Raw genomic sequence first — 14,511 nt, 5'->3', positions numbered from 1 at the left:
CATTGTGCAAGGGACACTGGGAAATGTAGTCTTTAGGTGAGCTGCCATGTGCCCCACTACAACTTTATTATCATGGAAGAAAGAGTGATTAGAGTTTGGTGAAAAGCTGGTGCTGTGCTCCGTCAGTATTGACATTATGTGTTCAATATATTATAACTCTGGAATTTATGGTGTTTTATATATATTTTCTCATTTATAATAGACTGCTAATTTTTAAATTCCTGAATTAATGAAATCTGTTTCAGTTCATCTTTTTATTAAAGTTAATTATATATTTTACAAAAAACACTTTTGCTTGATTAAAGTCAACAGAAACTAAAATTTATTTGATTTTCTTATGTGTATTTGGTTTTGTTCTGTTGCCGTTCACGCACACAAACATGTTGAATTTGCCAGTACTTTTTTTACTAATCATCTGTATCCACTCATAAGACTTTAAAAAAAATTCAAAGGGAGTGTAAACACAATCTTACTTTATGAATTCAGAATAATTTTTTCCTAATACAACTATGAATATTGGTCAGAGAAGAAGAATAGAGTGGTTTTATAAGAACGTTTTTAGCAAAATGATCACCCCATGAATCATTAAGGACAGACATTGCAATCTCTGCTTTTAAAAAGAAATATAAATTGTATGAATTACACTTTATTCACTGTGATGGCTCTATAAAAAATGAATATGTTTCTTTAAAAAAGTAATGAGCTAACACTCAAGGATCAAGTCAATCAAGAACTAGGCTTAAAAATATTCTGTAGTGGGAAACAGATGTGGCTTAAGTGATAGAGCTTCTGCCTACCTTATGGGAGGACCTGAGTTCGATCCCTGGGGCCTCCTGGTGAAAAAGAAGGGAAAAAGCATGCCCATGTAGCAAGCCAGTGCCCGTGCAAGTGCCGATGTGGTGAGCCAGTGCCTGCACATGTGTCTGCCCGAGTGCCTGTGTGGTGAGCCAGTGCCCAGCACAAGTGAGTCCTGCAGCAGGATGATGATGCATCAAAAGAGAGACAAGGGGAGAGTCAAGGTGAAGCGCAGCAGAAATCAGAAACTGAGGTGGCACAACTGACAGGGAACTTCTCTCCCCATCAGAGGTCTCCAGGATCGAATCCCGGTAAATCCTAGAGGAGAGAAAATGAGAAGAGAAGACAACCAGACAGCAAAAACAGGAGGGTGGGAGGGAAGGAAGAGGGAAAAGTAAATAAATAAATCTTTAAAAAAAAAATTTGTAAGTGATTGTTTGGGTATTGATTGCTCTGAGTGTTATTCCAAGAGGAGTTAGTGATTTTTGAAGCACTGTTATAATCCTTCCCACTTATATTAGGATGCTTGACCAAACACATGCCTCCAAGGAAAAAAAATCTCAGAAGTTAAAAAGAAATCCAAAAAGAAAAATTGATGATGTGTAAATTGAATTGTAAGGAACACAATGAAAAAAATTAAAACACAACCAAAGCATCTATCTTTGGGGAGTGGATATAGCTCAAATGGTTGAGCACCTGCTTCCCATGTTCGAGGTCCCAGGGTCAATTCCTGAAACCTCCTAAAAACAAAACAAACAAGCAGAAGAAACCAACTCTCATTGGGGAACAATTGTAGCTCAGTGGTTGAGCACCTGCTTCCCATGTGTGAGGTCCTGGGTCAATCCCTGGTATCTCCTTATAAACAACAACAACAACACAAACATCTATCTTCTGAAGTGACAGGAAAAACAAAGCATACTAATCTGAAAAGATAAAGATAGCATCCAACAAGAGGAAAACCCAGTGACTTTTAAAGAGTAGCAGAGAATATTTGCAAACCTTGATGAAATTGGTAATAATAGCAATTTTGAGTAACCATATTTAAAAAAAAGAACAAATCCAATACTCAACTACCTGAAGAAAAGATTGTTATGACTATGTGAAGCTCTGAAAGTCCCTCCCAAAAAGCTGAAAAATTTAATGTTAATGTGTCAAGTGTACTGAAAATGGGAAGGGTCCAGAGCTAATGAAGAAGGTCTGGCATCATTGCAGGAAGAAATAGATAAAATATTGGAGACCACTGTCAATGCCTGGGAATATTAAGAGCCTCAAAAGCAAACTTTAGATTCCGACAAGTGAGGTGGAAGAAGAGGAGCAGGTATAATGGATGTCTCATATGTTTCAAATGAATAGAGTGGGGTACTATCTCTTCTAGAACTTTTCTCAGTCTCAGAGCTCCTGTCCTTCAGAAAGAAATTTTCATGCTAATTTCAAACCAGAACTCTTCTAAAGAACTTGGATGTTTTTCATAATTCATCCCAAATGAAGGGCATGTTATCTTTCATCGAAGTATAAGAGACTGGATGCCTCTTAAGAAGTTTTCATATGAGATCATTTCATATTAATTTAATGCTTATGAAATTGTTACACTGTTACCTTACAATGATATTTCAGAGGTTGAGGCCTTCTGTGGGAATTTTTGTCCCTTAATAATTACATGCACTTTAAAAATTAAGCCTGTGCAGATCTGCCATAAGCATCTAGTATAGTCTTAGAGACACTGTTATAGCAACTGGCAAGCCTGGGAAATAACATTTATTATATTGCTATTTCTCTGGATTTTTGCCTGGAACCATAAGTAAAATAAGAACACCCATAGTCTGATTGTTATAATGGCTGAATGGAGTTCATTTATTCCTTAGTGCAGATAAAATATGATGCTATGAGTTAATATATGTAGTGTTTGTGTAGTGCCTAGTACCTAATTTGTTGTCATTATAGTCATTTACCTGATAGCTTGCAATTTGTGTCTGGTCAGCTAGACCTGAGAAATCCTCAACAGCCTTTACTTTTTTACATAACTCCCTAGTCTTTTTGTGGAGTAGGTAAGACTTGCAGTGTCTTTAACTGTGAAGGTAGCGTCAACATTTTATTTCTTTGGTTGAATTAGTGAATAGATGTTAAATATTTATTTCCCACTGTGATCAAAGCATGCCTTTATTTCAAAAAACTATTGAAAAGGAATCTAAGCATATATAGTCTCTTTAGTGGTCCTTAAAACAAAGAACAAGAAACCCTTCTTTCTAAACCATTTTTTTTCCTTCATTGTGATAAGTATGTTTATATATGTGACTAAATTATCACTTAACTATATGAAAAAAAAATTCCTAGCCAAGTACAGTCTTTTGTCTGGATTACTTTTATCCATTTGTGAAATAAAATAACTATAATTTCATTATTTTTCTGTCTAAAGATATTCTGTAAATGGAATATTCAAGTTTGATTTTTATCATCTGTCTTTATCCTTACATTAGTAGGATATTTTTGTCTTCTGCAAGGATGACAAAATTCCTTGGTACTGATAATTATGTAAAATTTGTAGAATGTTCTTGTCTAACCCATTTTCAGACAGAAAATTGATACTTTTAGTGTTAAACTGAGAGTGAAGAATGTTAAGCTTGGTAGCTTAGAAATTGAAGAACATATGCCATATAAGGATCTAGCAAAACATGTGTCTTACCAACAGATGTTCACCATTCATCATTTTTCTTTGCTCCTAATAGCTATGGCAGACTGTCCTTCGAGCATACAGCTGCTTTGTGACCATGGGGCCTCTGTGAATGCCAAAGATGTAGTAAGTTGGCTTATGTTTATTCTCATTCTAATTCATTTATTATAACTTCTGTATTTTAGGAAATAGGTGGTCTTAATAATGTTTTATTTTGTTGTTGTTGCTTAGGATGGGCGGACCCCACTTGTTCTGGCTACTCAGATGTGTAGGCCAACAATATGTCAAATGCTGATAGATAGAGGAGCAGACGTTAATTCCAGAGACAAACAAAACAGGTAATTCTTTTAGAATGACTTCCCAGGTACCAGCTAGATGTGCAGTGAGTGAATATGAAACTGTACTTCTGTGATGTGGCTTTTCCCTCCCCCTTAGATTTCTCCTTCTTAGTCTTCCTCTTCCTTGGAATGAGCATCTAATCTTCTCACTTTTCTTTAGAATTGTCTAAAGAAGGATGGAGAGGGAAATAGGGGAAAATGATAGGGTAAATGCTGAATAAGCACAGTGATTTATCTATGGTCAGATCAAAGAACTGAGGGGAAGGAATTATATCCCAGTTACTTAAGTTTAAAAAAATCTTTAATGAAATGGTAGCAAAAAGGTATAAGGAAGAAAAAACAATTTTTTAATCACACCTATAGTCTGACTCTCCATTAGTGAATCTTTTGAGAGTAAACTGGTTTTTGAGTGTCCTGTAGCTTAAAGTGTTTTAATACAGAGTTTTCTTCAGGTGGCCTTGACCATGCACAACACAGCCTCCTTCTCCCAAACTGAGCCTGTTTCAGTACCCTAAGGTTCCCTTGGGTGGTTTTTTGTTTAGTTTTGTCTTTTGGTTTTTGTTTTTTTTTTTGAGGTGCTGGGAAATGAACTTGGGACCTTGTACATGCGAAGCAGGCATGTACAAGCAGTTCAATCACTGAGCTGCACCCACTTTCCCCTAGGTTTATTTTTACTTCTGTATTTGATATTATCTGAATCGGCATGTACTAATAATTTCTGTCTAATTCTCTCTTTTCACCTCTCTGGGTCTAATGTGTCATGGTGCTTGCTATGTTATAATGCTGCTGTTTATGGTCACTAAGTTTCTAACTACAAAGTATCTGAAATATATCCCCTCCATTAAACATTACAATTATAATTTATAGCTAAAATTTCTGTGATTTTATAGATGGTTACAATTAAAATTGTTGGTTTCTCGTGGCCTAATTTTATTCTTCTAAACATATATCCACATATCCTGTTATCTGTAGTTAATTGGAAGTAGAAAAATATAATAAAATAATCTTTAGATGCCAGTTTTTAAAGCTCTCATTGTTTTTACTGTTCAGACTTTCAAAGGAGGAAATTCTTAAGCCATTGAATCATTAATCTGATTATTAAGAAAGTGGCGTTTTATATTACTTTGTTGATACAGATACCATAATCTGGCTCAAAGTGTGACCAAGAAAATTTGTTTTCAAAAATAAATTTTAGGGTCATAGAAGGATGATCTTATTGCTCCACATATAGTGCCTTATATTTTTATAGATTTCATATTTTTCAAAGCACTCTTTCCTATATATTTTCATTGGAACTTTACAAAGAAACAATAATGTGGAGCAGTCTATATTATTTAGACTAGATAGCAGATGCATATAAAAATGAATTATAAACTTAATGACACTCTGTATTCAAGTTTCTTTTTTCCCTGTGTCTTTTTCCCCAATAACAAAAACAGTTAATGCCTGTTGTGTGTAGAATTTTATACTAGTGTATACTTGGGGGTAGGAATATAAAAGAAAAAGAATATACATAGATAGAGTAAAGGCAAAAATTGTTTTCTTTTGAAATCTAGTATTCACAATTGAAGATAGATATAGTTCATTTTGTTACATGTTTTGTTTCCTCAGCAATAAAAGTGGGAGAATGGACAAAATAATTTTCAGGGTTCTTCTAAATTTCCTTGACTATTTCATTCTATTTTGTTATGTTATTACTATTTGCTGATATGCTCTAAATGTTTAAGTACTTATGTTGAATAAAGCAATGATTCATGTTAGCATAGGGTTAATTGAGGAAGGCTTATTTGAGGAGCAAGTTTTAAATTAAGTTGGAAGATGTTAAAGTTTCCAGTTAGGAGAAACAAGCCTCTTCAAAGTGGGGAAATCAGGAACAGAATCTGATTCTTCTTTTGGAATAAAAGGGATGTGTTGGGAAGTTTGCATGATGTAATTCAATTCCTTGAGGGGTCTTGAGTAGTTTGGGTTTATTGTCATAGGTTTTGAGCAGGGAACTCTTGTAGTGAAAATATAGATGATTTGTGTGTGTGTGTGCATATGATTATTTGTGGCACATTGGAAGTGTGGAATCAAGGAGGGGAATTTTTATCAATCAAGTTTGGTAGTAGAGGTAATAAAAAGTATATAAAGTGGTATAAGATTATAGCTTAGCAAACTAAGACATAAAAGCAAATGTTTTATAAATGCAGTGAAATTAAAATATAAGATAAAAACATAAAATCTGTTTTATAAGAAGTTTGAATTTTTAAAGTAGTATCTTTTCCTTAAGAAAGAATCCTCTGGCAGAATATTTATTAAATATTTTCTTGGATCTTTTTCAAGGTCTTTTATTCCTTTGTTTTCCCTTTTAGAACTGCTCTTATGCTAGGTTGTGAGTATGGTTGCAAAGATGCTGTAGAAGTCTTAATTAAAAATGGTGCTGATGTAAGCTTGTTGGATGCCCTTGGTCATGATAGTTCTTACTATGCAAGAATTGGTGACAATCTGGACATTCTAACCTTATTGAAGACTGCATCGGAAAATACCAACAAAGGTACCAGTTTTCTTTAACTAGAAGTCCAGGTTAATTAAGAGCAATTTTTAAAGACTTAGGTGGTAGAACTATGTGTAGTAAGAAGTAGAACATTCCTTTCTGATAAACAGTGTTAGTTCATCTTCCTCTCTCCCATTGATTTGCTTGTTGAGGCTGTGTTGTTGCATATATCATCTAGTTTATCCAACCAACCCTGCTATACTGTGAAGTAATTTGAGAACTGAGGAGGAAGAGCCAAATCAAATGTTTTGATAGTTTTTATTTTGTTGGGGAGAAGTGAAATACTTACCTCTTATACTTACAGAGGTTTAATGGAAGAAACACTGTTTAAAAGCTATGTGCAATGGATACAACCAATCCAATGTCCACAGAGAAAATGTGGCATTGGTGTGGGAAGGGTGGCCATGGTGGCTACTGGGTGCAGGGAATGGGAGGAAGAGATGAGATGGGGAGGCGTTTTTGGGACGTGGAGTTGTCCTGGGTGGTGCTTCATGGACAACTACGGGACATTGTAGATCACCCCAGGGCCCACTGGATGGAACGTAGGAGAGTGTGGGCTATGATGTGGACCATTGACTATGGGGTGCAGCGATGCCCAGAGATGTACTTACCAGGTGCAATGGATGTGTCATGATGATGGGGGAGAGTGTTGCTGTGGGGGGAGTGGGGGGTGGGGGCGGTGGGGTTGAATGGGACCTCATATTTTTTGAATGTAATATTTTTTTTAAAAATGAAGAAAATAAAATAAAAGCTATGTAAAATATTCAACCACCAAAATTTATCAAGTGCCTATGCCAAGTATTTTTCTGTGTTTATTGTAAAGAGAAATTAGAAAATATAGAAATCCATGAATAAAATAAGCCACTTACCCTACTACTGAAGAGCTCTTAGTAACATTTTGAGGAATCTCCTTCTAGTTGTTTCCCTAAGCATAAAATTCAGATAATCCATAATACTGGTTTTTTTCCCTTAAGGTACACTGTATAGTGTAGTTCCATGGATTTTAAAAAAGTTATTGTAATACCGTAAATACAATCTAACATTTCCACTATTAATCATATTCAGATATATATTTGTGCTGTTAATTGCATTCCACAATGTTGTGCTACCATCATCACTATCTGTTACCAAGAATTTCCATCATTCCAAATGGGAATCCTGTACATTTTAAGCCTTAATTTCCCATTCCCCATCCTCACCTTCAGAGTCTCAGAATCTACATTCTAGATTCTGACTCTGTGAGTATATGGAGTGAGGTGGGGGTCCTTTTTTTTTTTTTTAAACACATGGAGATCCAGTTTTCTCAGCACCATTTGTTGAAAAGAGTATTCTTCCCCAATTGAGTGGTCTTTGCCACCTTGTTAAAAATCAGTTGGCTATAAATGTAAGAGTTGATTTCTGAGCTCTCAATTCTATTCCATTGTACTTTATGTCTATCCTTATGTCCATACTATGATGTATTGATTACTGTAGTTTTGTAATAAGTTTTAATATCAGGAAGTATGACTCCTCCAACTTCTTTCTTTTTCAAGATGGCTTTAGCTATTCAGGGCCCCTTTCCCTTGGCTTTTCCATATTTGCAAAGAAGGTTGTTGGAATTTTGCTTGGGATTGCATTGAATCTATAAATTGCTTTGGGTACGATTGACATTTTTTTAGTGATATTTAATCCTTCCATTTATTTATGTCTTCTTTAATTTCTTTTAGCAAAGTTTTGTAGTTTTCTGTGTACAAGTTCTTTACATACTTGGTTAGATTTGTCTTAGTTATGTGATTATTGTGACTGGAATTTTTTTCTTGATTTCTTCTTCTGATTGTTAATTGCTTGTATATAGGAACACTACTGATTTTTGGGTGTTGCTGTTGTACCCTGCCACTTTGTGAATTCATTTATTAGTTCTAGGAGCTTTATTTTGGATAATTCAGGATTTTCTGTATATAGGATTATATTATCTGCAAATAGGGAAAGTTTTACTTGTTCCTTTTATTTCTTTTTCTTGCCTAATTGCTCTGGCAAGAACTTCAAGTACAGTGTTGAATAACAGTGGTGACAGTATGTATCCTTGTCTTGTTCCTGAGGGAAAGTTTTAAATCTTTCACCATAAAATAAGATATTAGCTGTGGGCTTTTCATATATGCCTCTTTATCATGTTGAGGAAGTTTCCTTCTATTTCTAGTGTTCTAAGCATTTTTATCTATCAAAAAAGGGTACTGTATATTGTCAAATGCCTTTTCTGCATCAAGTGACATGATCATGTGCTTTTTTCCCCTTCATTCTGTTAATGTGGTGTTACATTAATTGATTTTCTTATGTTGAACCAACTTTTTATACCAGTGATGAATCTAATTTGATCATGGTGTAGAATTCTTTTAATATGCTGTTGGATTTGGTTTGCTAATATTTTGTTGAGGATTTTTGCTTCTATGCTTGTAAGAGATATTGGTCTGTAGTTTTCTCTTTCTGTGGTGTCTTTATCTGGCTTTGGTATAAGGGTGATGTTGGCCTTGTAGAATGAATTAAAGAGTTTTCTCTCCTCTTCAATTTTTTGGAAGCTTTTGAGCAGAATTGGAATAAAGTCTTCTTGGAATGTTTGGTAGAATTCCCCTATGCAGCCATCTGTTTCTGGGCTTCTCTTTGTTGGGACGTTTTTGATGATTGATTCAGTCTCTTTACTGTTAAGTGGTTTGTTGAGATCCTCTGTTTCTTCTTGAGTCAATGTAGATTGCTTGTCCATTTCAGTTGGTTATCTAATTTATTGGCATATATATAGTTGTTCATAGTATACTCTTCTGGTCCTTTCAGTGGGGTGGGTAGTAATATCCCCCTTTTAATTTTTGATTTTCATTATTTGTATCTTCTCTGTCATTCTAGCCAAAGCTTTGCCAATTTTATTGATCTTTTCAAATAACCAACTTTTGGTTTTCTTGATTGTCCCTTTCTCTTTCATTTATCTCTGCTCTATATTTACTTTCTTCTACTTGCTTTAGGTTAGTCTGTAAGCATTTAGGGCTATAAATTTCCCTCTCAGCATTGTCTTTGTTGCATCCCATAAATTCTGGTAGGTTGTATTTCCATTTTCATTTTCATTCACCCTAAGATATTTCCTAATTTTTCTTCTGATTTTCTCTCTAAGCCATTTGTTAAGAGAATTTTGTTTAATTTCCACACATTTGTGAATTTTCCATTTCTGTTACTGATTTCTAGCTTCATTCCTTTGTGGTCAAGAATTTATATTTGTATGAATTCAATATTTTTAAATTTATGGGGTCTTGTTCTGTATTCCAGCATATGGTCTATCCTGGACAGTTATCCATGTGCACACAAGAAGAATGTGTATTCTGTTTTTGTTGGTTGCAGTGTTCTATATATGCCTGTTACTTTTAGTTGTTTTAGTATATCATTCCAATCCTGTGCTTTCTTATGATCTTCTGACTAGATGTTATGTCATTCAGAGTGTATACTGAAGTGTCCTATTCTTAATGTAGAACCATCAGTTTCTCCCTTCAAATCTGTGAGTATTTGCTTCATATTATTTTTGGGCTTTGCTTTTATGTGCGTATATATTTATAATTGTTACATCTCCCTTTTGAATTGTTCCCTTTTTCAGTATATAATGAGTATTTTTACCCCTTGAAATTGTTTTTTACTTAAAGTCTGTTTTATCTGATATTAGTATAGCCATGCCTGTGCTCTTTTGTTAACTATTTACATTCTATATTTCATCCTTTTACCCTCAAGCTACTTGTATCTTTGAATTCAAGAAGAGTCTCTTGCAGACAGCATATAGTTGGGTCATATTTATTATCTATTCTGCCAATCACTGCCTTTTTAAAAAAATGTTTTTATTTTTATTTGTCTTTTTTAAAAAAGATAAATAGATCATAAAAAATGTTACATTAAAAAATACAAGAAGTTCCCTATACCCCTCTCTCCCCCACTCCTCCCACATCAACAACCTCTTTCATCATTGTGGCACGTTCATTACATTTGGTGAATACGTTTTAGAGCACTCCTACACTGCATGGATTATAGTTTACATTGTAGTTTACACTCTCCCCCAGTCCATTCAGTAGGTTATGGCAGGATATATAATGTCCTGCATCTTTCCCTGCAGTATCATTCAGGACAACTCCAAGTCCCAAAAATGTCCCCACATCACACCTCTTCTTCCCTCTCCCTGCTCTCAACAACTCCCATGGCCACTGCCTTTTGAATGGAGATTTTAATCACTTGACTGGAGAATTTAATCTATTTATATTTAAAGTCACTACTGGCTTTGAATGTAAATTTAAAGAAGGTCACTACTGAATTATGTCATTTTGCTGATTAGCCTTTGTCACTCTTAATTCCATTTTACCGTCACTTATTTTAGTGCCTAATTTTATATTTCTCTGCTTTTTTGTGTTGTACCATACTGAGTACCTTCTTTTTCTATAGATATTTGTTTTTCTATTTTCCTTATGGTTACCATGGGGTTAAAATTTAACATCCTAAATATAGAACAATCATATTTATTTGTTACCAACTTAACTTTAATAGCAGGCACATATGCTTTCCCTATACACCTCTGTCTGCCCACCATTTTTTGTACGTGTTACCATTTATATCTTTGTACATTGTATGTCTAAAATCATACATGTATCATTACTTTTTATGTATTTGCATGTAAGCACCTATAGGAAGTAAGAAATGGAATTCATACCAAACAATGCACTACAATAATACTGGCATTTGTAATTATCCAAATGGTTAACTTTATTGCAGGTCTTTATTTCTTTATGCTGCTTTGAGCCACTATCTAGTGTCCTTTTCCTTTCAGTCTGAAGAACTGTCTTTATGTTTTGCCTGTAGGGCCTGTCTAGTGATGATGAACTCCCTCTGTTTTTGTTTATCTGAGAATGTCTTGATCTCTTCCTCATTTTTGAAAGTCTCACCAGATATAAAATTCTTGGCTGGTAGTTGTTTTCCATCAGCTCTTTAAATATTTCAACACACTGCCTTCTTGCTGCCATGGTTTCTGATGAGAAATCAGCACTCTAAATGGAACTCTCCTGTATGTAACATGTTGCTTTACTCTTACAGCTTTCAGAACTCTCTCCTTGTCCTTTGAATACAAAAGTGTGATCAATATATGATGGGGTATATTTTGCTTCATGTTTAGCCTGTTTGGTGTTCTCTAAGCATCTTGGATATACATATTCACATCTTTGGCTAACTGAGAAATCCTCTTTTACTATTCCTTCTGCTTCTTTCTTTCTCCTTCTGGGACTCCAGTAATATGTATATTGGTACCCTTAATTGTGTCCCAGAGGTGTCTTCCACTATTTTCACTTTAAATATTCATTTTTTCTTTCTGCTCCTCATCCTGACTCTTTTCAAGTATCTTGTCTTCAAGTACACTGATTCTTTCTTCTCCCAGCTCCAGTCTGCTCTTGAAACCCTCTTGAGTATTTTTCATTTCTGTCATTTGGATCTTCAACCCCACTAGTTCTGTTTGGTTCTTTTTAAAAATTTGTCTATCTTTACCCTATCCTAGGTGTTTGAAGATGGTAGACCTTGGTCCCAGACTTTCTGCCTCTATAATTTTATACTCCTTTCATGGTCTCAAGCTGCTTTTTCCTGGAGGGCAAATCCTGGGAGGAGAGATGCTCCAGAAAGGACATTCCCAAGTTAGACTTTTTCAACCAAAACAGGCCCAGGGACCCATGAAGGGGGCGCAGACCATCTTCAAAGTACCTTGGGTTGGGGATCAGGGAAGGTGCCAGGAGCCTCTCTGATGGCTTCCAAAGCTGAGCTATCTATCCTGACCTGCCTTGCAAATGCAACCCTTCAGCTAACTGTCACCCATAGCATTGAGGTCTTTAAATCTCCGCAGCCTCCCTCCTTGTCTGGGTTGGGTTGAAACAATAGCTGCCCACAGAGCCAGGTCCCCACAGATCTGAATCTCCTAATCAAAGCCATGATCAGTGGTTGGCCCAGTCCAATCCTATTCAAGGGAAAGAGGAATTTTGTGTCTTTTTCTGTAACCGATGAGCCAGGCAGGGACTGGTCCCCACAGCAGCATGCTGCAAGAGTGGAGAATGGAAAACTGTAGCTCATTGTGTGGGGAGAGCAATTGTTTTGGTTTGCTAAAGGGCTGCCAGTGCAAAGTACCAAAATGCATTGGCTTCTCCCCCGCCCCCCCCTTTTTTTAAGATACATAGATCACAAAAAATATTGCATTAAAAAACATAAGAGGTTCCCAACTACCCCACACTCCACCCCACCCCACTCCTTGCACACCAACAACCTCTTTTATCATTGTGGCACATTCATTGCATTTTGTGAATACATTTTGAAGCACTGTTGCACAGCATGGATTGTAGTTTACGTTGTATGTGACACTCTCCCCCAGTCCATTCAGTGGGTTATGGCAGGATATATAATGTCTAGCATCTGTCCCTGCAATGCATTGGCTTTTATAAAAGGGTATTTATTTTGGGGTAAAAGCTTACAGTTCCAAGACTGTGAAAAGTCCAAATCGAGGCACCATCATTGGTGCTTTCTGCCCAGAGTCTGCTGTTGTTGATTCTATTGTCCAGACCTGTAGCAAAGCAAGATGGCTGCTTTTCTCTGTCGAGATCTCTGCCTTTCTGCAGCTGTAGGCAAATCTGGCATAGGGCTTGTCTCTTACTGGGCCTTCTCTCTCTCTCTGACTGTGCGTCAACTCCTTGAGCCTCTTGGGAGCTTCCTTCTTTGCACTTCCTCTGTGAGTGAAACCTTTCTCATATGGGAGCATCAAACACGGCAGCCCCCTTTTCCACAGTCTGTCTGTTTTCCTCTCTCTGTCTCCATTTTTATCAGACCCAGCAAAGGACAGGACTCAATCTAAGTCCTGCTTCACTGAGGTAGTCTAATCAGAGGCTTTAAATTGTTCTTATCAAATAATCTCATCAAAACCCCCTCAACTGAATTTAATGCAATCAGAGGGCATCACACACAGAAGAATAGACAATAGTTTACAAATGTAATCTTTCTCTTTTGGGAACTTACCAGCCTCTTCCACGCTTCCCTGGATGTTGTACAGTGTTCTTTTGGCCTCCAGAATTTCAAAATAGTTGTTTCAGATAGTTCCTGCCTGTTTAGTGATTATTTTGGTAGGAGGACTAAGTCTTGGAGCTCCCTATTCCACCATCTTCCCCAGAAGTCTTCTATAATACCATTTTGTGCCTTACTTTTTAACTTAATATATTTGAAGGATTTTCCCCTCATAAATAAATACTTTTTTCTACAGTATGATTTTTTTTTGATCCATGAAATTGTATTTATTTAAATCCCATTTAGTCAAGCACTTTTTTGTAGGTGGCATTTAAGTTGTTACAGTTTTTCACTTCTATAACAATATAGCAAAGGTCCTAATAGATAAATATTTTCACATTTTTATTACTCCTTTCAGATCAATTCATAGAAATTGAGTCATTGGTTTACAGGGTATGCACATTTTTAAAGCTTTGGTATATGTTTCCCAATTGCCTACCAATTTCGAGGTGCTTAAAATTTCCTACTTTTCACCTGCCTTCCCTCCCTAGCATTGAATATGATCTACTTACATATTATTATATTCCCAAAAAATGTTGCCAATTTGATGGGCAAAATGATATTTCACAATTGTTTTAACTGTAAATTTCAGAAATAAAACAGTTTAGTAAAAAACTTTAGGGGAAACTTTAAAATGTATTTCTTTAATGTTAACTATACATTGTAGAGTTACAGAATGCATATCTATATCCAAGTTAACCTACTGTTTATTAATCCTCATTCTCTTTTTCTCTTTCATTCTTTAGGGAGAGAATTTTGGAAGAAAGGGCCATCTTTGCTACAGGTAGGTAGCAAAAATTAAATAAAAAAATAATTTTAATTTTTAAAAAGATATTTATTGCAAAATTTAAATAAACTGCTTAGTAAAACTAGCTAACGAGTATGCATAATTGTTCTGAGTTTAAATGCTTGGTTTTCCCTCTGTTTATCATGCTCCAGTAGAGCATTAAGCTATTAAGAGCATTAGCTATTAAGATCATGAAACCCTATACTATATCTATTTATCTATTTATCTTATTTTATCTTTTATCATATCTATCACCTATCATCTGTCTATCATCTATTATCATCTTACTGTGACTCAGTTTGAGACAATGAGT

At 35.5% G+C, this 14,511-nt stretch overlaps 1 protein-coding gene and 1 pseudogene across 2 annotated transcripts in view; both read left to right on the top strand.

The window, feature by feature from the left end:
- The window catches only part of UACA (uveal autoantigen with coiled-coil domains and ankyrin repeats), a 138,505-nt gene that overhangs the window by 81,049 nt on the left and 42,945 nt on the right, over window positions 1–14,511 (top strand). For both annotated transcript variants that reach the window (XM_058294426.2, XM_058294427.2), the window contains exons 6-9: window positions 3,519–3,589; window positions 3,695–3,801; window positions 6,153–6,334; window positions 14,158–14,195. In XM_058294426.2, coding sequence (XP_058150409.1) covers window positions 3,519–3,589; window positions 3,695–3,801; window positions 6,153–6,334; window positions 14,158–14,195 — 398 coding nt within the window. The remainder of the gene's footprint in view (window positions 1–3,518; window positions 3,590–3,694; window positions 3,802–6,152; window positions 6,335–14,157; window positions 14,196–14,511) is intronic.
- On the top strand, window positions 286–2,329 carry LOC131278029 (centromere protein Q-like; annotated as a pseudogene).

This window comes from Dasypus novemcinctus, chromosome 3 (genome assembly GCF_030445035.2).
Source record: "Dasypus novemcinctus isolate mDasNov1 chromosome 3, mDasNov1.1.hap2, whole genome shotgun sequence".
NCBI classification, from domain to species: Eukaryota; Metazoa; Chordata; class Mammalia; order Cingulata; family Dasypodidae; genus Dasypus; species Dasypus novemcinctus.
The sequence above is the reverse complement of the archived record's forward strand: the minus strand, read 5'-3'. Positions and strand labels throughout refer to the sequence as shown.